The 25,136-nt window shown below is 42.2% G+C and overlaps 1 protein-coding gene across 1 annotated transcript in view; it reads left to right on the plus strand.

Annotated features, from left to right (window-relative positions):
- LOC134219551 (titin) overlaps positions 1-25,136 on the plus strand; it is a 591,826-nt gene that overhangs the window by 549,579 nt on the left and 17,111 nt on the right. Inside the window, exon 7 of the mRNA XM_062698297.1 lies at positions 24,886-25,083. Within this exon, the coding sequence (XP_062554281.1) occupies positions 24,886-25,083 (198 nt within the window). The remainder of the gene's footprint in view (positions 1-24,885; positions 25,084-25,136) is intronic.

A 25,136-nucleotide genomic window follows, 5' to 3' on the forward strand; every position in this document is an offset into this window, starting at 1 on the left:
ATTTGGATTGGATTTGGATTGGATTTGGATTGGATTTGGATTGGATTTGGATTGGATTTGAATTGGATTTGGATTGGATTTGGATTGGATTTGGATTGGATTTGGATTGGATTTGGATTGGATTGCATTTGGATTGGATTGCATTTGGATTGGATTGCATTTGGGTGGATTTGGATTGAATTTGGATTGAATTTGGATTTGGATTGGATTTGGACAGGATTTATATTGGATTTGTATTGGATTTGGATTGGATTTGGATTGGATTTGGATTGGATTTGGATTGGATTTGGATTGGATTTGGATTGGATTTGGATTGGATTTGGATTGGACTTGGATTGGATTTGGATTTGGATTGGATTTGGATTGGATTTGGATTTGGATTGGATTTGGATTCGATTTGGATTGGATTTGGATTGGATTTGGATTGATTTTGTTTGTATTTAGACTTCATTGTGTTTGCCAAACTTTCTTAAACTATTTCTGAGCTTCTGCCTCTGTTCAGCATTCATCTTAACATTATTATTATTCATATTAATGTTCAGTTCTTATACAGCTTTTGGTATGTTATTGTACAGAATTATTTGAAAATCTTATATATAGTAGGATGACTCTTATTCCTAAGTTTCAGATCCTTATCCATAATGAGGCTGACTTCAAACATAAAAAACATAGCTCCTTTAATTCTTAACCAATTTTGTTGATTTTCCGACAAGATTATTCAAATTTTCATATTTGGAAAGACAATTGAAATTGACTTCACGAATCCAGGATAATTCCAGCTTCAAATAGGACAGTTTTTTCTGACATAGGACAAGACCTTAACTGACGATACTATCAAATCAGAATAAAAAATTAGGGCCGTCAGGAACTTCGTAAGACGTAACGTTCAAAGGTTATACACAGTGTCTAATTGGTGGCGGGGGCTGCGGACTTCAATGGCTGATGATGCGTTCGCTCTCCGTGAAAACTCTAACATAATGACTCTCGCACGACTTACTTTTTAATTTCATTTATCTAAGTTTTGTTTTTATATTAACATTTGAGAATGTTGGCATTGTAAAAACTATACTTAACGTTCACTAAGGCGTTCGGGCAGAGTTTTTGTCCCGGTCAGACGGTGGACCTTTGATGTTCGTGTCCTGGGAGGACATTCTTTTGAATATTCCTCTGGATTCTCTTTCAGGAATACTTCCGAATATTTCTTCAGGAATTCCTCCTGAGAATTCTTTACCAATTTCTCCAGATATTTCTCCAGGAATTCTTCCGGACTTTTTTTCAAGATTTCCTCCGGATATTCCTCCACATATTCCTTAGGACAGCGGTTCTCAACCTGGGGTACATGTACCCCTGGGGGTACCTTCGCTGGCCCCAGGGGGTACCTTGGACAAAAATGCGTAATGGCGGATACATTGCAATTCCAAATAAAACTTATTAATAAAATTTTGATATTTTAAATAAATTTAATTATTTATTTAAAAACATAGTAGTGTACATAATAAGCATGGCGATTACTAAATTGAAGCCTAGTTAATCCTGCCTACCACAACCAGCACAGTGTATGAAGAGTGAGGTGGCTCACAAAACACTTTTTCAAAGTTTTTGATGGACCGCCCTCTTATTCTGTTCTATTTGTCGCCCTGATGGACAAAATTTAAGCCAAAACGGGCATATGGAAAAATATATGGAGAAACTTCGAAAAACAATTATTTGGAGCTAAATGGCACCATTTACAATGAAAAGCTATATGACACTCTTTTCGTTCTTGCAGAATGAAATACAGAATGTAATGCTGAAAGCCGCGTGAAGTTTAGAGTTTATCCGGCAAAGTTATTAGCATTTTACTGAAGGGTTGTGTGAATGAATTTATTACTTTTCTACTGTAAAAGAAACGAAATTTGCTCAAACCACACTTCAGAGAAATGCTAATAACTTCGCTGTGTAAACTCGTAATGGTGCCGTCTAGCTCCAAATTACTGTTTTCGGTGTTTCTCCATACATGTTTTCATATAAACATAACCGCCCAAATCCATAAAATATAAACCGCCCAAACGTTGTTCGTTTTCGCTAAAGTTTTGTCCAGATCATCAAGGCATCAAAAAGAACGGAATAAGAAGGCCGCTCGCTCAAAAAAACTGAAATAAGTTATTTCCATACTAGTTTGAGTCACTTTAATGAACTGCTGTGGGACAAAAGGTGGAAAAAACAAAACGACGAAGAAACAAAGAGAAAAAACAAATTTTGAAAATCTTTAATGAAATATGAAATGATTGACACAAAACAAGTTGAATAAATTGTTTTTCAACTAAAATTTAAAGTTTGGAAGTCCCCATTTGAGAGGCAGACACGACATCCTTCCGAAAATCTGAGTAGCTCCCTTGCAACAGACTTGGAACCCCCTTCAAAGCAGCTTACGTCCTGCTTTCAAAGCCTCGGAAGCCTTTTTTCAAGAAGCACGGAAGCCTCCTTTCAAAAAGCTCAGAGACATCCTTTCAAACGGCTCGGAAGCCTCCTTATGAGAGGGACGGAAGCCTTCTTTCAAGAAGCTCAGAGACCACATTTCAAACGGCTCGGATGCATCCTTTCCACAGGCTCGTAAGCTTGTTATCAAGAGGATCCGAAGCCTCTTTTGAATAGGCTCGGAAGTCTCCTTTAAAAAGCACAGAGTTCACCTTTCAAACGGCTCGGAAGCCTCCTTTCAAGAGGGACGGAAGACTCCTTTCAAAAGGCACGGAAGCCTCGTATGAAAAACATCAGAGACCACTCGGAATTCACCGTTCAAACGACTCGGAAACATCCTTTCAAGAAGCTTAGAGCTTAGAGACCAAACGGCTTGGAAGCATCCTTTCCACAGGCTCGTAAGCCTGCTTTCCAGAGGATCTGAAGCCTCTTTTCAATAGGTTCGGAAGACTCCTTTCGAGAACCTTGGAAGCTTCTTTCCTTTCAAAGGGCACCGAAGCCTTATTTCAAGAAGCTCTGAAACCACCTTTCAAAAGACTAGGACGCATCCACTCAACAGGCTCGGAAGCTCATTTCAAGAGGCTCAGAATCCTCCGTTCAAACGGATTGGAATCCTCCTTTCAAAAGGCTCGGAAACCACCTTTCAAGAAGCTTAGTTAGATACAACCTCTCAAACGGATCGGTAGCCTTATTTCAAGAGGCTCGAAATCCTCAATTCAAAAAGCTCAGAATCCTCCTTTCAAAAGGCAGGAAAGCTTCCGTCCAAGGTACTCGGAAGCTTCCATCTTTCATACGATTCGCAGCATCCTTCCAATACTTTCGGAAGCCTTATTCAAAGAGGCTCGGAATCCTCCGTTCAATCGGCTCGGAATCTTCATTTAAAAAGGCTTGTAAACCTTTCAAGAAGCTTAGAGACCACCCTTCAAACGGCGCAGAAGCATCCTTTCAATAGGATCGGAATCCTCCATTCAAAAGACACGGATTCCTGCTTTCAAAGGGCTCGAAAGATTGCTTTCAAGTTACTCGGAAACTTCCTCTCAAGAATCTCATTGACCAGTAGACCACCTTTGAAACGGCTCAGAAGTATCTTTCCAACAGGCTTGGAAGCCTCATTCCAAGAGGCTCGGGATTCTCCTTTCAAGCGACTGGAAAGCCTCCTTTCAAGAAACTTACAGACCATTTTTTCGAACGGCCCGGAATCCTCCACCTTTCATACGGTTCGGAAGTATCCTTCCAACAGGCTCGGAAGCCTTATTTCCAGGGGGTCGGAATCCTCCTTTCAAATGGCTCGGAAGCCTCTTTTCAATGAACTTAGGGACCAAAACTTAGGGACTCAAAATCTTAAAAGTCTTGTAGGAAGCTTGACGTATAAACTTACATTGAATTGAATATTTTCACGGAACAACAAAAATTTTAGACAACTTTTTGAATAAAAACCATATGAATAATGGAGAGCCATAAATCCTGTTAGTTCTAAGTTTCGTTTTATTTTTTCGTTTATCTTATGAGTTACGCTTATCTTCATTAACGGCGATAAAAATAAGGGGTACCTCAATGAATGCAAAAGTTTGAAGGGGTACCTTCCAAGAAAAAGGTTAAGAACCGCTGCCTTAGGGTATTCCTCCTGGAATTCTTCCGAATGTTCCACCAGGAGTTCCTCCGGATATTTCCGGACAAATTCCTGGAGTAATTCCTGGTGGAATATTCGGAAGAATTCCTGGAGGAATATCCGGAGGAATTCCTGGTGGAATGTCCGAAAAATTTCTGCAGGAACAATTGGAGGAATCCCTGGAGGAATACCCGGGAGTATTTCTGGAGGAATATCCAAAGGAATTCCTGGACAAATATCCGGACGAATTCCTTGACGAATATCCGAAGGAATATCTGGAGGAGTATTTCGAGAAATTCCTGGAGAAATATCAGGAGGATGTTGTGGAAGATTATCCGGAAGAATACCTGTAGAAATAACCAAATGAATTCCTGTTGAAATATACAAAAGAATTTCTGTAGGAATTCCTGGATGAATATCCGGAGAAATTCCTGAAGGAAAATCCGGAAAATTCCTGATAGAATCTCGGGATCAATTACTGTAGGAATTCCAGGAAGAATATCTAAAAAATATTTGGAAAATATTTGGAGGAATTCCTATAGGAATATCTGCACGTGGAAAAAGTTCCAGTGGAAATCCTGGAGGAACGTCCGGAGGAATTCATGGAAAAATATCCGGAGAAATTCTCGGACGAGTACCCTGACGAACTCCTGGAGGAATATCCGAAGGAGTATCTGAATGAATACCCAGTGGAATTCATAGAGGAACATTTAGTGGAATTCTTGGAGGAATACCCGGAAGAATTTCTGGAGGAATATCAGGAAGAGTTATCTTGAGGAATATTCGAAGGGATTGCTTGAGAAATATTCGGAGGAACTTCTGGAATATCCCAATATCCTGACGAATTCCTGGGGGAATATTCGAAAGAATGTTCAGAGGCACTCTTGGAGGAATACTCCGACGAATTCCTGGAGTAGTATTCAGAGGTGTTCCTGGTGGAATGTCTGGACGAGTATTCGGAGGAATTTCTGGAGGAATATCTGAAAGACTTCCTGGAAGCATATCCGAAGGAATATCTAGAGGAATCCCTGGAGGATTATCCAGTGGACATTCTGGAGGAATATCCAGAGGACTTCCTGCTGGAATATCTGGAGAAATTTTCGAAGGAATTCCTGAATAAATATATGGAAGAATTCCTGGAGGAATATCCGACTTATTTACTGGAAGAATATCCAGGGAATTCCTTGAGGAATATCCGGAAGTATTCTTAGACCTATAGCTAGAGGAATATCATGGTATAATTATTTGGTTTATTTGTCTTATTTGTCATTTTCTTCTTCGCCTCGCAGCTTATTGTTCATTAAGCACTTCCACAGTTATTAACTGCGAGGTTTCTAAGCCAGGTTACCATTTTTGCATTCGTATATTATGAGGCTAGCAAGATGATACTTTTATGCCCAGGGAAGTCGAGACAATTTTCAATCCGAAAAATGCCTGGGAAATGGCACCGGGAATCGAACCCAGCCACTCTTAGCATGGTCTTGCTTTGTAGCCGCGCGTCTTACCGCACGGCTAAGAAGGGCCCCTTATTTGTCTATTTGTCTTATTAGTCTCGCCCCTTTCCTATATTTGATTTCATTTTATATATTCTGTAACCTCGTGTTGAGCAATTCTCTGTGAAATCGAAGTTCGTATTTTTTTATTTCGCATGTCCATTCTTTATGGCCAAAAATCATAATTTGCATCATTGGTTTGCCGTTATGACTCTAGTATAATTTTTGACAAGGTCCTAAGCAAAAAACACCTTGAACACTTTCAATGGTCTATGACTCAGTATCGACTCATTGAAGCGCCATGCCAAGTTAAAACATATTTTCTGGGTTACTGTGATGGTCCCTTCGAACAGCTTTCCAAGGATTTTCTATTCCACACATCTCGATATTTCCATGAGTCGTCGATATCACTCATGCAGGTTTGACTGTATGTACACCACGAGAGACCAGGGAATCAAAATTCGAGCAACGTCGAACAATAAACCCATTCCAAGAAAATTACCCTCGAGGTGGTGGAATTAAATGAAATTGTGCTAAACTCGTCTTATGACAGTGAATAAGCCCTTTGTCATCGACTGAGCTTGTTTCATTTATTTAGTTAACATCTAAACAGATAACACTGAATCAACAATTTGACGCCACAATGCACGGTTCGAGGCCGCATCTCTCCATCCTCGGATACGCCCCACGCTCGCCAAGTCGTTCTGCACCTGGTCTGCCCATCTCGCTCGCTGCGCTCCACGCCGTCTCGTACCTGCCGGATCGGAAGCGAACACCATCTTTGCAGGGTTGCTGTCCGGCATTCTTGCAACATGTCCTGCCCATCGTACCCTTCCGGCTTTAGCTACCTTCTGGATACTGGGTTCGCCGTAGAGTTGGGCGAGCTCATGGTTCATTCTTCGCCGCCACACACCGTCTTCTTGCACACCGCCAAAGATGGTCCTAAGCACCCGTCTCTCGAATACTCCGAGTGCTTGCAAGTCCTCCTCGAGCATTGTCCATGTTTCATGTCCGTAGAGGACAACCGGTCTTATAAGCGTCTTGTACATGACACATTTGGTGCGGTGGCGAATCTTTTCCGACCGCAGTTTCTTCTGGAGCCCGTAGTAGGCCCGACTTCCACTGATGATGCGCCTGCGTATTTCACGACTAACGTTGTTGTCAGCCGTTAGCAAGGATCCGAGGTAGACGAATTCCTCGACCACCTCGAAGGTATCCCCGTCTATCGTAACACTGCTTCCCAGGCGGGCCCTGTCGCGCTCGGTTCCGCCCACAAGCATGTACTTTGTCTTTGACGCATTCACCACCAGTCCAACTTTTGTTGCTTCACGTTTCAGGCGGGTGTACAGTTCTGCCACCTTTGCAAATGTTCGGCCGGCTATGTCCATGTCATCCGCGAAGCAAATAAATTGACTGGATCTGTTGAAAATCGTACCCCGGCTGTTACACCCGGCTCTCCGCATGACACCTTCTAGCACAATGTTGAACAACAGGCACGAAAGTCCATCACCTTGTCTTAGTCCCCGGCGCGATTCGAACGAACTGGAGTGTTCGCCCGAAATCTTCACACAGTTTTGCACACCATCCACCGTTGCTTTGATCAGTCTGGTAAGCTTCCCAGGGAAGCTGTTCTCGTCCATAATTCGTCCATAGCTCTACGCGGTCTATACTATCGTATGCCGCCTTGAAATCAACGAACAGATGGTGCGTTGGGACCTGGTATTCACGGCATTTTTGAAGGATTTGCCGTACAGTAAAGATCTGGTCCGTTGTCGAGCGGCCGTCAACGAAGCCGGCTTGATAACTTCCCACGAACTCGTTCACTAATGGTGACAGACGACGGAAGATGATCTGGGATATCACTTTGTAGGCGGAATTAAGGATGGTGATCGCTCGAAAGTTCTCACACTCCAGTTTGTCGCCTTTCTTGTAGATGGGGCATATAACCCCTTCCTTCCACTCCTCCGGTAGCTGTTCGGTTTCCCAGATTCTGACTATCAGTTTGTGCAGGCAAGTGGCCAGCTTTTCCGGGCCCATCTTGATGAGCTCAGCTTCGATACCATCCTTACCAGCTGCTTTATTGGTCTTTAGCTGTTCAATAGCATCCTTAACTTCCCTCAAGGTGGGGGCTGGTTGGCTTCCATCGTCCGCTGAACTGACGTAGTCATCTCCTCCGCTGCTTTGACTTTCACTGCCTGTACTCTCAGCGCCATTCAGATGTTCCTCGTAGTGCTGCTTCCACCTCTCGATCACCACACGTTCGTCCGTTAAGATGCTCCCATCCTTATCCCGGCACATTTCGGCTCGCGGCACGAAGCCTTTGCGGGATGCGTTGAGCTTCTGATAGAACTTGCGTGTATCTTGAGAACGGCACAGCTGTTCCATCTCCTCGCACTCCGTTTCTTCCAGGCAGCGTTTCTTCTCCTGAAAAAGGCGGATCTGCTGTCTCCGCTTCCGTCTATAACGTTCCACGTTCTGCCGGGTACCTTGCTGCAGCGCGACCGCCCGCGCTGCGTCCTTCTCCTCCAGAATCTGTCTGCACTCTTCGTCGAACCAATCGTTCCGTCGACTTCGACCCATATACCCGACGTTGTTCTCCGCTGCGTCGTTAATGGCTGCTTTAACTGTACTCCAGCAGTCCTCAAGAGGGGCCCCATCGAGCTCACCCTCTTCCGGCAACGCTGCCTCGAGATGCTGCGCGTATGCAGTGGCGACATCAGGTTGCTTCAGTCGCTCTAGGTCGTACCGCGGCGGTCGTCGGTACCGAACATTGTTGATGACGGATAGTTTTGGGCGCAGTTTAACCATCACCAGATAGTGGTCAGAGTCGATGTTAGCGCCACGATATGTCCTGACGTCGATAATGTCGGAGAAGTGCCGTCCATCAATCAGAACGTGGTCGATTTGTGATTCTGTCTGCAGTGGTGATCTCCAGGTGTACCGATACGGGAGGCTGTGTTGGAAGTAGGTGCTGCGAATGGCCATATTCTTGGAGGCGGCGAAATCAATTAGTCGTAGGCCGTTTTCGTTCGTCAGCCGGTGAGCGCTGAACTTTCCAATAGTCGGTCTAAACTCCTCCTCTTGGCCAACCTGAGCGTTCAAATCTCCTATGATGATTTTGACGTCGTGGCTTGGGCAGCTGTCGTACTCACGTTCCAGCTGCGCGTAGAATGCGTCCTTATCATCATCAGTGCTTCCGGAGTGTGGGCTATGGACGTTGATTATGCTGAAGTTGAAGAACCGGCCTTTGATCCTCAACCTGCACATTCTTTCATTGATCGGCCACCACCCGATCACGCGCCTTTGCATATCGCCCATCATTATGAAAGCTGTTCCCAGCTCGTGTGTGTTGCCGCAGCTCTGGTAGATGGTATGATTACCTCTAAACGTTCGCACCATTGATCCCTTCCAACAAACCTCCTGCAGCGCTACGATGCCGAATCCACGGTCCTTGAGCACATCGGCGAGTATGCGTGTTGATGAAGTTGAGAGATTTGCAGTTCCACGAACCGAGTTTCCAATCGGTAGTCCCTTTTCGTCGCGGTGGTCTTCGCCGATGGTTCCGGTCCGTACTCTCTTGTTGATTGTTCGTTACTTATGTTTTTTAAAGGTTGGCTTGCAGGGCCTGACACCAAACCCCTAAATTTCCGGAGGACCATTCCTCCTTATTTCCGGTGGACCATGGTGCACAGTTTCACTTTAGAGTCCCTCGCTGGCACTCGGACGATGATCAGCCGCTCCTAACATGGAGAACAGACGCTGTTGTGAGCCGATCCTGACATGGAGAACAGACGCTCAATAAGATTTGCACCTCCGGAGAGGAGCAAACCCCCCCTTCCCTGTCAGCATACGACCATAGTTCCCACCGGGGTTGGTTACCCGATCTTCCCTAAGGTTGCTCGTATCCCGGCCAGCACCGCGGGGAGGTAGGGATAGGAGTTGCTGGGTAAGAGGCTAAGGACCGCGAGATGGGGTCTATTTTATTCCTTCAGGTACGCGAAGTACCAATGGTACGCTTTACCCAGCATTTGCCGTGCCACTGAGCTTGTTACGCACCTCGAAACAAGCCTTTATCAGAACACGAACACAATATGATAAGATTCATTTGCCTTACATGCATTTATATTTCCGAGAATGATGCTATTTTGTAATGAAGGTTGGATTCTCGAATATTTCCATAGAAGCAGAACCAACGTTGGCTTACAGCCGAAATTTTCTGTAGAGAGAACAAAAAGAGATGCATAATAACGGAACGAAAAGTTAGCATGCAAATTATCTTTTTTATGTTAGGGACACGGCAGGTATTTCCGTCCAGCGTAGAATTCGTAGGGACTAAAATCAACGAAATCAACGTCAATTTGCTAAAACTTCACTATAGCAGAACGTTTTTCCTGAGCTTACGATTTGGTACGGATGAGTTTGGTGAAAAAGTTTTTTACTAGTTTCCGGGACTATGGCGAAACGACGAAAATGTCTGCCTTTACCCTACTCTGAACTTTTTTATCTTTGTCATTAGGGTTTGTCGTTGGTTTACTTTTGTCGCTTATTTTGAATGCACATCGATGAAATATTGATTCCGCACGAGAGACTCACGTGACTTTATGCACAAGTCGACGAGGTAGGAACGATCCTGCAAACTGCCCACCGTTTTCGCTCATTACTCCTAGTCTATGACGTCGTATGACACGCTTATATTCCATGTTGACGAAGCCGATATTCGCATTGAATTTAAAGTCGTCCATGTAGTTAGACACTAATGTCATCCTTCGAAATATCATCCACGACGGCAAGTGTCCTGTAAATTAGCAGCATCGGTCGGCGTATAACATTGGATTACCGTAAGGCTTCTAACCCTTGTTCTAAATCTGACAATGATTATTCTTCCAATAGTTGGCTCCTACTTAACTATTGCTGGTTTGTGTATAAAAATAGCTCAGAATGAAAGGAAATATATCAACATAATCATTCGCATCATCGTTACCACTTGCGACACAAGAGAGCTTTCGTTGTTTCCCGAAAAAATAGGAAACACAAATCTCTGACGTCATCAAAGGCGTCGAACGTGGCAGCTAGGCTAAACAAAGCGTATAAAGCTTTTGCAGAAAAAATGTCCTATTTCAGGCATGATAAAAGAGAAAAATAACGCTTTTTCTTATGATTTATCACTGCAAGTTTTCGCTGCATACCACTTTTATTGGAAAAACAGGAAATCGACTAAATTTGTCTCACAACTTACGCCCTTGTTCCTCCGAAAGCTTGATATATTCTACGTCACTCCACCCACCACCAAACCGCAGAGCAGGCAAAAGCTCGCCCCGATGCCGGAACGATAAAGATCATAACCATCCGGTGAATTAATTAATTTATCTTTCATCGCTAGCCTGCTGCTGCTGCTGCTGCCGGTGCTGTTGGCTGGATTATTGCGTAGGGAAGCCAATCTAGCCGGGCGTGCTGGGCGAAAACAGAATCACGTCAGTTAGGTGGAGTGCAAAAGTTTCCCCTGTCCTATTAGGGAGTGAAAATACACCCGCAATGACTTGGGGTGGGGTACATCAGCGGAAGGATTACAGGAGCGATGCCTGAGGTGGCAAAATAAATTACATGCAATCTTGTCAACATCTCGGGCGCAGATATTTTCGCCACCATTAAGAGTCGCGTTTCAACGCGTAATGTTTTTAGCTAGTTATGCGTTCAATCAAAGTTGGACGCTTAGTGGCGTTAGGATGCTATGCGATAAGGAATGTAAGTTGGAGAAGGACGGAAATTCTACCGAATTCCCAGCAAAAATTTCTAGGAGTTTCCAGAATTTTCTCTTTTTACAAAAAGATTGCTAAGAATGCGATGGTAGTTGCAGATCAGATTTTTTTTAAATTATCTCATTTAAAAAGCACATGATCAGCACATCTACCTGCTAAAAGAAGCCTTTTTATTCATGCAAATAATATATTCAAAACACCTTTCTTTTGATGATCCTTTTTACAATATGCCCACAATATGGCTTCTCACATGTACAAAATATATTCAGCACAAATTTGAGCATTGATAACAAAACTGCCCGCCAATACTAAATCAAACATGTCAATGCCGTCATTTCCCCTATTATGCCCATCCATCTACCTCATATAAGTCCCGTCAAGTAGATCAAAAAAGAAAACCAGCGAAGACAGCAGCGAGACCGAACGGCTGGCCTCAACTGCCTTCAAGATGAATTCCATCCCATGCCTGACTGACAGCGAAGAGGAAATAAACCCATCATCATAAATCATTTATCGCTTCGTGTCGATTGATTTCCCACTTTCTTCCTTCGCTGGAGGCGGTTTTTGTTGGAAGTTTCGGTGATTATTGCCGGGGTGGCGCACCGAATTATCAATTGGCGTGTGATTGAGGTGTATTATAATTCTCGATTGTGGAGATAATCTGAGATCATCATCACCTGGCGGGGCCGCTAACAACGAACAACGATATCTTTATGTATGTATTCGATAGCTGCTAGAATGGGATTATCAACTTTTCCCAAAGTGGTGCTGCAGATTTCAGAATGAGTAGCCCGAAAATAATAAATAAAGCCCCTTCTGCCAGACAGCAGGGCAAATAAGAGCAAACTGCAACTGCATTAAGAAGACTTCCAAATGAATTCTACGTGGGCGAAGCAAGAGGAGTTTTGCTTCCAAAATGAGAAGCAATACGTCCGAAGGAGTTGGTGCGAGCGATCCCGAGCTGAATTTTGTTTTGATGATGGTTTTTGCTTTTCTCGTAAACTTCATGTGCTTAGGAGCAAAAGGGAAATCAAATGTAACAATTATTTACATTCATTTTTTTTATTTAGATCTTTTGTTTTTACATTCAATTTTATTTACATTTCAAGTGGTCAACATTTTTGTTATTCAGACTTAGTTTTACATTTTCTTGACTGGTTTAGTTTTGCATTTTTGCTATTCTACAATGTGAACAATTATTGCTTCAAACAAATAAAGCGATCGATGATCGAAAGTAGAATCAGAAGAACACTGAGCTAATGACGTTACATAAATTTCAGCTCAGCTTATAATGGTACAAATCTCAATTTTAATTGAGAACTATCTTAAGAAATAGATCTCAGCAAAACATCCTATATCGGAAAAAATGCTGAGTTACCGACCAAAATATCAAGTTTTTAGCTAAGCGGACTATTCTACAGATTCTATTCAATTTTCTTCAAACAAACACTCTAATCAGTGATTGGATTTTCGTTTATTTGATGAACGCCTGACCCAGCACTCGTTCTGACATAAATTTCCTGCCCACTAAAGAAACACTTTGGGCCCTATCCCAGAAGTGCCTCTCGGTACTATTTTGGCTTTCTTCCTGCTCTCTTTGGAATCTTATACCCCGTCGTGCCATTCAGCTCTCGCCTCGATCGCGTATACTTCGATCCTACTCCGGCGGAGAGTACCCCCAAAGTGGGAGTTCCTCTGCATCCGACAACCCCGACCAGTCGAGTTCTACAAACCCGGTGCGTTCGCACGCTGCGATCCAATCAACTAGTCCCCAACTGTATGACTATTGACTACACTGGCGAAAGCTTCTGCCTAAGCACACCAGTGGACTCGGGATTGATCGCTGCGGGACATTTGTCGTAATAGAAGTGTTATTTACTCTCCCTCAATCTCGTAGATCAGAACTGATTACAGGAAGTAGCTTAACAGAATTTTGTACAACCTTACCGGCACTACCAGCCGCCGTAGCGCGTTCGCGTTTTCGTCCAGCAGGCCTTGCGCACATCAAGCGTTATCTCCGAGTCATAACGAATAATGCGCCGCTTGCATTTGATGGCGACCCCGGCAGTGCCAAGCACCGCCTAGTGTGAAACTTACTCTCCGAAAGCAAAAGCCAGATTTCCTGCTCTATAATCCGCCTGCCGTCTCCACGCGCGGGAACATCCTGTTCTGGATTACCTCCTCAAGGAGCTTCCCTACGGTGTCTATAAAAGGATTGATTTGTACGCCGAGGGATCTCCTGGTTGCTCATGACCTCATGACCAAACGCCATCTCTTCCATCTATCCGGCAGGGTCTGCTCATCCAGGCACCTCTGCATTGCTGATTGGAAATTGTCCAGATTTGAAATTATGACTGTCTTTAACGCTATGTTCGGCATCCCTTCCGGATCGGGCGTTCAACTCGTGTCGAATGCCTTCGCCACTGGCAGTAACTCCTTTACCGTCAACCTCGCCACCTTTTCGTCGACTGCTCCTACCTTTACTGTTGAAGGCTAGGACTATGGTGTGGGAAAAGCTCTTCAGTAATCTGTTTCAGTATCGTTGGACACCTCTCGGGATATAGTAGAGATCCTCTTCTTTCGGCCATGTATTGTATTCGTGTTTACGCTCCATGGCACGTTTGCATCCTTCTTCTAGCCCTGAGACGGGTTGCGCAAAGGTATGCCATTTACCGGGTCAACCATTATACCGATGTCTTGACATTCCGCGGTTGCATCTTCGTCGACATGGTAGCGAACAGAACCGCAACCAATTCATCACCTCTCATACTACCCGTATTTCACTCCGATCCCAAAGCTTCACTTTAAAGGTCATGCCGTCAAAATGGACGGCCTTCCACGCTCTCATCCGGCTTCCTCCCTTTACTTTGCTGTCCATGCTATGGCAGATAGCAAAATGGTAAATGTGTAAGTAACCATCGTCCATCCTCGATAATTCGATTCCACCCCGTTTCACTGGAAAGTACCTCGGGAGCCGTCATTGCCCAGCACGAGCATTTGAAGCCTCCTACTATAACTACTTGCTTGTGACCCACCAGATCCGATGTCAGCCGATCGACCATCTGAGTGAACAAGTGCGGCATAGTAGCTGCAGTAGTACACTTAACTTATCTTCGCTATAAGTATGCCCTCTGCCTTATCATTCATCACCTGCTGAATCTTTATTTTTGAATCTTGCCGTCATATAGATTGCCACTGCTCTGGATTTGTCCACTACTCAGTTCCCATTATGCGATGCGATACGGGTCCGCCTGGATAGCGACGTTCGTGCCAGCTTCTACTGTCACAGTAATTGTTTGGCGGCTGAACCATGATCGAGGCGAGTTACGTCACAGTTACGTTTAAAAAAAAATATTGACAATTTTGCAAATTTGACATTTTTGGACATTTCAATTTTGTGGTTCGGTTGTGGGCACCCTTGAAAAATCAACTAAAAATAAAGAAGCATAAATAGAAACCACCCAGATTTAAAGAAAAGGAATAAAGTAGTTCATTATATTACAAACTAATTAAATCTACTATGTACAAAATTATTCTGTTCGTGCTCGGAGCTCTAGAACTCTAGCTTCGTGCCTTCTGGCTAGTGTGGTCAGTCTCATATTTATGGGCTCGAGATTTGTCAACCGATAAACATCGATCGTACGTGTAGGCGTAGGTTCAGAATCATTTTCAGGAGCATGCTTTGCATAACTTGGAGCTTCAACCTATGTATTTGAGCGCATCGTTTCCACACTGGAGACCTATACTCCAGCATGGGCGCAACAATATGCCTGTAGACAGTCAGCTTGTTGACGGTGGACGCTTTAGACCGACGGTTTAGAATGAGGTACATTTGTTGATTTGTTTCAACATTATCGTGCCTTTAACTCTGTCTTCCACGTGCGGGAAGGAGATTTTTGTCGAACAACAGTCCGAGGTAATGTGCTTCGGACGACCAGCCAATTTCTGTGTTTAAAAACAAACGCCTTTTCAATGTCCAGTAGCGACATGACCGTAGTTTTCGAGACCGACTTGGCCTGCTCGACCATATTCGTTACCTGTTTTAGTTTATCCACCGTCGAATGCCCTCTGCGGAAGCCGAATTGCTCTTTCAGAAGGATTTCGTTTAAGTTGGTGTGTTCAAGGAGTCTGGCATAGATCAATTTCTCATACAACTTGCTGATCGAGGAGAGCAGACTGATCGGTCGATAGCTTGACGGCAGAGTCGGGTCTTTTCCCGGCTTCAAGATAGGCACCACTTTGGAACGCTTCCAGGCAGTTGGAAAGTAGCCGAGCTCCAGACAACAATTGACAACGTTTACCAGGAGGGTGAGAGCCATGGGCGTAGCCAGGATTTCGAGTAAGAGGGGGCCAACTTTTTTAGGTCTTCTGAATCATAGTTTTATAGTAGTTTTATAAAAACACATGAATAATAGTGCTTGGCACTATTTCCTTCTAAGTTCCAAAATCTTTGAAACCAAATCCACAACCAACAGTAAAGGCTGAATCACAATAGCGCGTTGCGCGTCGCGTCGTGCTGGGCGTTGAAGTCGGCGTTTTGTACTGGATGCATGATGTATTGCTCATTAGATATTTTTAAATAAAGTGAGAAAATTATTAACGAACTTAGTATTCAGATAGAATATAAAATCGGCTATAACAATTATTATAAAAATCCTGCATTCTTCCATAAGTTTAAAAAAACTAGAACCATACAATTTCTAAGCAAATCTTCTCTGAAATAATATTTATTATAAAATAGGCAGAAAAAAATATACAAGCTTTCTCCAGGAATTCCTTCGACAATTCCTCCAGGCATTCTATCAGAAATTCTATCAGGGATTCTTTAGGAATGGCTCCAACAACTTCTTCGGCAATGTCTACAGGAATTCCACCCTCAATTTCGCCGAAAATTCCACCATTATTTACTCCAAGAAATCCTCCACGAACTCCTTTATAAGTTCTGCAGGGAATTCTTCAGATAATTCATTCGTGCTGTTCTCATAAAAATTTATGAAAAATCCACCGTGGAATTCCTAAGAATATTCCGTAGAATTGTCAGTAAACATTCCTGAGAATTTCGCGAAAAATCTTCAAATTTCTTGTGTAAATTCCATAAAAATTTCAGTGAAAGTTTCGAACAATTTCTTGTAAAAATTTCAAAGAATTTCTCCAGGAATTCCACCGAAAATTTATACAGAAATTATAGCGAAAATGAAATCAACAGTGGAGTTCCACCGGCAGTTCCCCCAAGAATTCCTCCAGGATTTCCTCCGAGAATCATTCCTGTAGTTCTATCGGCAGTTCCTAAGGGGGTTCCTCCTTAAATTTCTCCAGAATTTCCTGCGGGAATTCATTCAGGCTTTCTTTCTGGAATTCATTTAGGCTTCTTAAGGAATTTAAAAAGAAATTTAAAAAGAAGCTCCTCCGAGAATTTCTCTGGGAGCTCCTCAGCGAATTCTCCGGGAGGTCCTCTGATGATGATGATGGTCCAGCTACCTACCCCTACAAAGGTTTCAGTTAGACGAGATTTGTCTATAAGATGAATTCTTCAAGATTTTTTCCGAGAATTCTTCTGGTAGTTTCACTCCGGGGGTTCCTTTGAATATTCTCCCGGGAGTTTCTTCATAAATTCCTCCGGAAGTTCCTTCGAGTATTCTCCAGAGAGTTCCTCCAGGAATTCCACCTGCAGTTCATCCGGGAGTTTCTCTGGGAATTCCTCCGGGAGTTCCACCAGTAGCTCTTCTAGAAAGTTATTTAGGCTTTTTTCAGGAAATCATTTGGGCTATCTTCAGAAATTCAGTTGGAAATTCCTCCCGAAGTTCTTCCGACTAAAAAGAGCTTAAAATATGTTTTCTTCTTCCGCTAGTTTCTGGGAGTTCCTCCTCTTCCTTTTACTCTAGGAGTTCTCCTGAAATTCCTCCGAGAGTTTTTACGGGAGCTCCTCCGGTAGTTCCTTCGGGAATTCCTCCGGGAAATCCACCGGCAGTTTCTACGAGAATTCTTCCGGGAGTTTCACCGGCAGTTCCTCTGGGTGTTCCTCTGAGGATGAACTCCCAGAGTAATGTCCGGAGGAATTTGTGGAGGAATTTGAGGAGGAATTCTCGGAGGAACTGCCGGTGGAACTTCTGGAGGAATTTCTTGAAGAACCACAAGAAAAATTTCCGGAGGAAATCTTGGAGGAATTCCTGGAGGAACTCTCGTAAGAACTCCTGGATGAACTCCAAAATGAACTTCCGTAAGAATTTCAGCAGGAACTCCTGGAAGAATTCTTAAAGGACCTCCTGAAGGAATTCCCGAAGGAACTCCCAGAGAATTTATCCGAGGAACTAATGGAGGAATTTGTAGATAAATTCCTAAAGAAAGCCTAAATGAATTCCTGAAAGAAAGCCTGAATGAATTCCCGGAGCTTGGATAGGATGTGACAATTTAATTTAGACTGCCAAATTAGTGAATGATAATGCATAAAATCAACAGTTTTAAGTCTATACAACCCTTGAGAATAATTTATATGGCGTTTGCAATTCAATTTAAATTAATTTTATGCCAAAAAAAACTCGAACGCAAATATTTACGTGTATTGCTGTAACTACTGGTGGAACTCCCAGAGGAATTTTCAGAGAAACAGCCGGTGAAATACCCAGAGTTGAATTTCTAGAGAAACTTCCGAAATCCCACTTCCCGTGAAATTCCTGCCAAATATTCTCCAAGATTTCCCTGTGAAGTTTCCGGAGGGATTCTCGGAAGATCTCTTGGAAAAACTCCTGGAGGAGCTCCCGGAGGAAGTCTCTCAAGCAACACTTCCGGACGAATTTCCACAAGGAAGTCCTGAAATAATCCTTGTAGAAGTTCTGAAGGAATTTCCGGAGAAATATTTGAAGGAACTCCCGGAAAAGTACCAGGAGGAGTTAATGCTGAAATTCTCAGATGAAATCCTGAGAGTATTCCCAGATGAAATGCTGAAGAAATTATAGGATAATTTCCCAGGGGTTTGTTCTGAAGAAATTCCTGGAAGAACTCTTGGAAGATATCCTGGAGGAACTCCTAAAAGAATTCTAGGACAATTCCGGGGGAAAATTCCCGAAGAAATTCCTGAAGGAATTCCTGGAGAAGTACCTGCTGAAATTTCCGGAAAAATACCTGGAAGAATTTCCGAAAAATACTTGGACGAATTCCTGGAGAAATTCCTAAAGAAATTTTTAGAGGAATTGAGGATATTCTGAAGTAATTGCGGAAAGAATTCCAAAATGAAATCCTATAGAATTTCGCTATTGAATTTATGGAGGTATTCCCGGAAAAAATCCTGGAAGTTATCCCGGAGCAGGCTTGTAAAATGTCATCTGCATGTCATTTGACTAATTTTTTCATAACTTTCTTTAGAAGTCAAATTCATGCCATAATTTTAGATGTACTCATAACGCTTGAGTAGGCCTATATTTTTGTCCAAGGGCACATAGCCCCAAATATAACATCTGAGCATGGGGAGTGAGCACTCTCCAAAATGTCACGTGTCATTTGAATGACATTTTGCCTCCCACGCCCCAGATTACATATTTACAGCAATGTCTTTTTAGACGAAGTTGTAGGCACATTTAGGCGCTATAAGTTCGTTATACATCATCAATTGATAGCTACCTTCTGGAAAAAGTTCTGAGAAAATCATACAAACGAATGCAAATGACATTTCACAACACTGTCTCGGAGCAATTAAAAGAAGAGTTTTTGGAGGAATGCCCGGAGAAAATCCTAGATGAATTTCCGAAGGAATTTCTTATAGATATACAAGTGAAATTATGGAGCGAAATTGGAGGATTTCCGTCATAAATGTCTGAATGGAAGACAATTTCGAACAATGATGCTTCCATCGGGCTGATAATATCTCGATCCAAATTATGGGACGCCATAAAGTGTTGGGAAATGGTGTTTGACGAATTTCGCGCCAACCCTTCTATGGGGCTGGCAGCACCATCTCAGAATCGAATGAAACTTGGTGGGCATAAAGATATGGTATTTCTAAGCCACTCTGCATACTTAGTTTTTCAAAAATTGTCAAGAGTATCATTTGATGAGGGCCTAATTTTTTTTCATGGATTTTTTATAAATCGATGTAACTCTAAAATGACAAGACCTACAAAAAAGTGTTGTATGGCGGACTGTCGTGAAATTCCCGGAAGTTTTTTGGAAAAATATCCAAAAAATAAAATACCGATTTCTACACTGAAAAAAATTTGTTTTAAAAATTAAAATCGATATTACAAAAAAACCTCATCTCAGAAATCGATGAAATTTTTTCTGCAGATAGGTATTTTAATTATCTAACTTTTCTGGAAATAATGTTCCTGTGACATATTTAAGGAAAAAAAGTTTTTCTAACAAAAACTTTTTTCATGTCCATATTGAGTGAAAATTTATCAGCGTGTTTTATGCCTACAGCGCCAAATAAAGGTTCAGCAGCCTATCATCAACCAACGACACATTTTGGACGTATGAACATTTGTTTAGGAAGCAATTTAGCATAATCTAACATAATTGTGGACCAACATTTGAAAAGGGTTTATGTTTTATTTGACTTTTTGTATCGAAGTAACTTAAAAACAATTACAAAAAAATAATTACTTTGGAAACGGGCAATGTTGCCGAAACGAAACTGAAGTGATATTTAATTGTAATAGTGGAAAAGAAGATGTTGTTTTTCAGCAAAGGCTAACCACTGAACGGTGTAATTTAGAAACCGTTATAAAGCCTGTAGATGATTTTGTATCGTATTTTATTGAAAAAATTGATAAACTTATAACTTATGACATTATTTGCAAACAGCAATACACTTGTACTGTTAGATTTATCTGAAAATTATCCATTCATTATCCAAAATGCTGCTCAAGGTTGGAATAATTCCCAGGCAATAATACATCCATTCGAAGTTTACTTTAAAAGAAACGGTTAATTAGAAAACGTTAGCTTCATGCATCAGAAGTAATGACCCATGGCACAAAAGCTGTTCACTTATTCATTTCAAAATTAATTGACTTTTTGAAACAGTCGATCGGTTTTACAAAAATTACTTTTATGTCTGGGTGAGCTGCAGCACATTATAAAAATAAAAGGAACTTTGCAAGTCTGTGTAATTTGAATTCAAATCATGGCTTAGAAGCAGAATGGCACTTTTTTACAACATCGCACGGAAAAGGCCCTTGCGAAGCTATTGGTGGCACTCTCAAACGAATGGCAAAACGAGCAACTCTTACCAAAGATTATGGAAATACTATCAAGACTCCTCGGGAGTTGTACGAATGGGCGAATGGGCACGTTTTCAATCAAACAAAAATATCACTATATTACATTTCGGTTATATCACGAATGGGCAATACCACCATCGGGGGTGGCAATGGGTCTGGGGGTGAAAATGGGTCATCGTTCTCACCGCGAGCATGGAGGGCGTAGAGCAAAATCGTTCAAAAAGGTCTCTTATATTTTTGTCTTCTTGTCCTCAGATACATCCATTCTGCAAGCATTCTAAGTAGTTGAAACAGTGACCCATTCTCACCCCCATTTGACCCATTGTCACCCCCGACGACGGTACTCAACAAAAGTTTGATGAACTATTCAAAAAAGCAAAAACTATAATTGGCACACAAAAGCCTCATTCTTTTATACCAATCGCTCATAATAAAATCCTGGCTAAAAATATTCTAACTCAGATGAAGACCCAAAAGTCTTTGAATTGTTCGACTAACTTTACAAATTAAATTAAACAAATAAAATTGAAGAAAAAATTTAAAAAATGCGAAAATTTATTATTCTTTAAATGTGCGTTTACCGGAAATTCCCCTAATGAAATTACCTACCGAGCTTCATCGTTTGGAATCAAAATGTTTATCTGATAAAAAAAATCGACCTCCAATTTTTATTTTTGCTAAACCAATTTTAATCTTTACATTCATTAATTTATTTTCTCGGTGAACGAAACGCTCTTTTATGTTTCAGACTTCATAGTTCAGACAAATTTACAATAGTCCATCAAACATCACAATTTTGTAAATCTGGTCATTTGTGTGTAACATTGATATAAGCAATCTAGGAAAATATACGCCCTTTCCAAATGTTGGTCCACATTAATGTTAGATTACGCTAAATTGCTTCCTAAACCATTTTTTATACTTCCAAATTGGTTGATGATAGGCTGCTGAACCTATATTTGGCGCTGTAGGCATAAAACACGCTGATAAATTTTCACTCAATATGGACATGAAAAAAGTTTTTGTTAGAAAAACTTTTTTTCCTTAAATATGTCACAGGAACATTATTCCCAGAAAAGTTAGATAATTAAGATACCTATCTGCAGAAAAAATTTCATCGATTTCTGAGATGAGGTTTTTTTGTAATATCGATTTTAATTTTTAAAACTAATTTTTTTCAGAGTAGAAATCGGTATTTTATTTTTTGGATATTTTTCCAAAAAACTTCTGGGAATTTCACGACAGTCCGCCATACAACACTTTTTTGTAGGTCTTGTCATTTTAGAGTTACATCGATTTATAAAAAATCCATGAAAAAAAATTAGGCCCTCATCAAATGATACTCTTGACAATTTTTGAAAAACTAAGTATGCAGAGTGGCTAAGAAATACCATATCTTTATGCCCACCAAGTTTCATTCGATTCTGAGATGGTGCTGCCAACCGCTGGTCGAGTTGGCGCGAAATTCGTCGTTTGCCTTTTCGACTGGGGAAATATAAATTTCGTTTGCTTGTTTGGGTTTTGGCTTGTTGTTGAGCACCTTTGTCAAACGTCAGATGGGCCTAGAGTAAATAGGAAGGTTCCTTAGGTCTTTGGAAAATTGCCTATTTCTAATTTTGGATACACGAATGGCAATGATTTTGTTGAGCTTTTTATAAAGGATTTTTTGAACGGGATTTTGCGTTCTTTGGAACTGACGCCGGATATTATTTCTAAAGGAAATTATTCGCTTCGTTTCACTGTAGAAGATAGTAAACTTACATGTTGTGAAGGTCGTGGGAATGAAACGTAGTTCTGCTTCGGCGATATCCTCAGAGATGGCATGGCGCAATCAAATGCAGAATTCTCGTCCATTCGATCTTCCACGAACCGCGGTGGTAGTTATGACGTCGAGACAGCTGCTTCTGCTCAATGATTTGGTCCATCTCAAACACCACCGGTAGGTGATCAGAGGATAACTCGGTGATGTAGCACGGAGTAGAGAGCAATCGTTCGCCATGTTGGTGAGAACGATGTCGTGAGTGGATCCAATACCACGTGATGAGTAGAAGGTAGGCGAGTCCGGATGAAGCACCACGTAGTACCCCGCCTGAAGGTCGTTAGCCAGCACTGTCCCGTTTTTGTTACGCCTCTGATTTCCCCAAATTGAATGTCGCGCATTGAGGTCGCCGGCAAGGATAAACTTACAATTTCGACGAGTCAGCTTCTGCAGGTCATTTTTAAGGCGCACGGCTGTGCCGTCCGAGTCACTACACTGTGATGGTCAGTACATGGCAATCATTGTTATGGGATCATTGGGTGCAATGATCTCAATTCCGACGGTTTCAATGAAGGATAGGTGGAAGTCAGGAAGCATCCTTAAGTGTAATTCTTTTCTTACGGCAATGGCAACGCCACCGCCTCTCGTTGGTTGGGCCCGATCGAGCCTGGTTATTGCGTCGTTGGGAAGGCTGAAGTTGACTTGTGGTGTGAGATGCGTCTCCGTTAAAAACGCAACGTCGATTTGAGGTTGTTGCATGAAGTCAATGACTTCAAGCTTTTTGCTACCACGGAATGGGCATTCCAATTAAGGACAATGATGGTGAATATTAAAATTCATCATGAAATGCATCATTTGTACCATCATTTTCTGCAAATGGCTGACCAGAGAGGATTTCCGTCAAACCACCGGTTGACGGAACCGGTGGTTCGGAGCTTGGCCGGCTTCCGTAGAAGCCGGCTGGATAGTTGCCTTGTATCGAGTTTCCATCCCGAGCAGCACAAGTTAGGCAAAAAGGGTTTCAGCAACTTCATTGTGACTAAATCTGGTCACATATGAGTTACAGAAACCTATATGAAATATGTGTGCTGCTAGTTTGCCTTCCGGGTTCGAAGTTAGGGGCAAGTCCTCTTGGAGGGGGAAGTGGAGGGAATCCGACGTCCAAGTCAATGACAGGTGGCTTCTTCTTTTGCTGCTTTGGCTGGCTGGCATTTTTGTGTGCGTTTCCGCAGTTTACACATGTTGGCTGCTTGGTTCTCATGTCCACGAAGCAATCGGAACTGGCGTGTTGATCGCCGAATTTGACGCACCGGGTTTTCATGTGGCAGTTCCGTGCGCCATGTCCGAAATTTAAGCAGCTAGAGCACTGAGTCACGTCACGGTGGACCGGTTTGTAACGATCCCATTCCACGACGACACTAAAGAGAGTCCTGACGGATAGGAGCTGTATGTGAACAAATTTTGTAGACACTTCTTGGCATTGTTCGAATTACACGCAACCGGTTCCATTCTACGGAGAATCCTGTCCCATTGTTTGCTATTGAAAATTGGACAGATCGGACTATAATATCAGTAGTTATGGCTATAATACTATTTTTTATGCCCAAAGCACGCTAGAAAATACTCATTTATTTTTTTTTTGTATTTTTGCCTTTCTCGTAAACTAATTCTCAATCGAACTTTTGATAGAAGGCTCGGAGACCCGCCACACTGTTAAATACCAATCGACTCAGCTCGACGAATTGAGGTGATGTCTGTATGTGTGTATGTATGTATATGTGTGTGTACAAAAAATGTTGTTATACACTCTTTTTTGTACTTAGCCTAATCCAATTTGCTTGCAACGGGTTGCATTCGACGCGGAATCTTGCCCAATCGGCCATTCCTTTCCCGAGTTATTAAAAAAACATTGTTTTTTCCTCCAATTTTCCCATGAGCACCCTTGGAAGGCAACCCCAAATCGAAAAAAAATGTTTAGGGACTAATGCAATGCAAATGAACGCAATTTGTTTGTGCTAATGCTAATTTGACCTCTTTTATGTGTTTTTCTCATTTTTATAATGCGCGAGAAAGGCACCACCAACACTAAGTGGATTATTATGTTTTTTTTTCACTAGAAAGGCTCCAACACCGCTAGGTGGATAATTAAGGAAGGTTTTTTTTTATTATATGAGTGAAACGCTGCGATTCTCCATGAAAAACTGTTTGTCAAAAATGTTTGCTCGGGTTGTGCTATTAAAGAAGTTCAGTCAAACTACAGAGGGCAAAGTTGAATTATTAAATACCCTGAAAATGGCTCTCACCTCTTTCTCGCTTATCCGCCTTCACTTTCATGACCACAGTGTTGAATTGGGACGACTACCCACTGCATCCAGAAAACTGCCATACATAACAACAGACTTACTATGCCAAAGGACGACGGTGAAGCACAACTTGTGCAAATACTTTTAGTTGAAAACCCATTTATACTTGACTCACAATCAAACTTAACTGTTTAACGTTGTTAGTGGTTAGTGGCAAATTGTTTCGCACGTACTCAGCGCCAATCTAAAGATATTTTGATTAACATTTGCTCTTCCTTTCTTTTTCTCCTCAGGCTACTATCAACCGGCTGGTCCGTTGATATCTCCGCATCTGCTGGCCCAAGCACCACCAAGCTCTTCCTCGCAGCACAGCGCTAGCAGTAGTACCATCACCAAACAGCCACCAGAGTCTGACTCACCGGTCCAGTCATTACCCCAACCGCCTTCCTCGTCAACTGCAGATAGCACCGACAGCGATGTCCTGTTAACAGGTCGGTTGTGCACATTGTACACATTACTTCAACACTCATCCCTTGATTGATAT

The sequence above is a fragment of the Armigeres subalbatus genome, chromosome 3 (assembly GCF_024139115.2).
Source record: "Armigeres subalbatus isolate Guangzhou_Male chromosome 3, GZ_Asu_2, whole genome shotgun sequence".
Lineage (NCBI taxonomy): Eukaryota > Metazoa > Arthropoda > Insecta > Diptera > Culicidae > Armigeres > Armigeres subalbatus.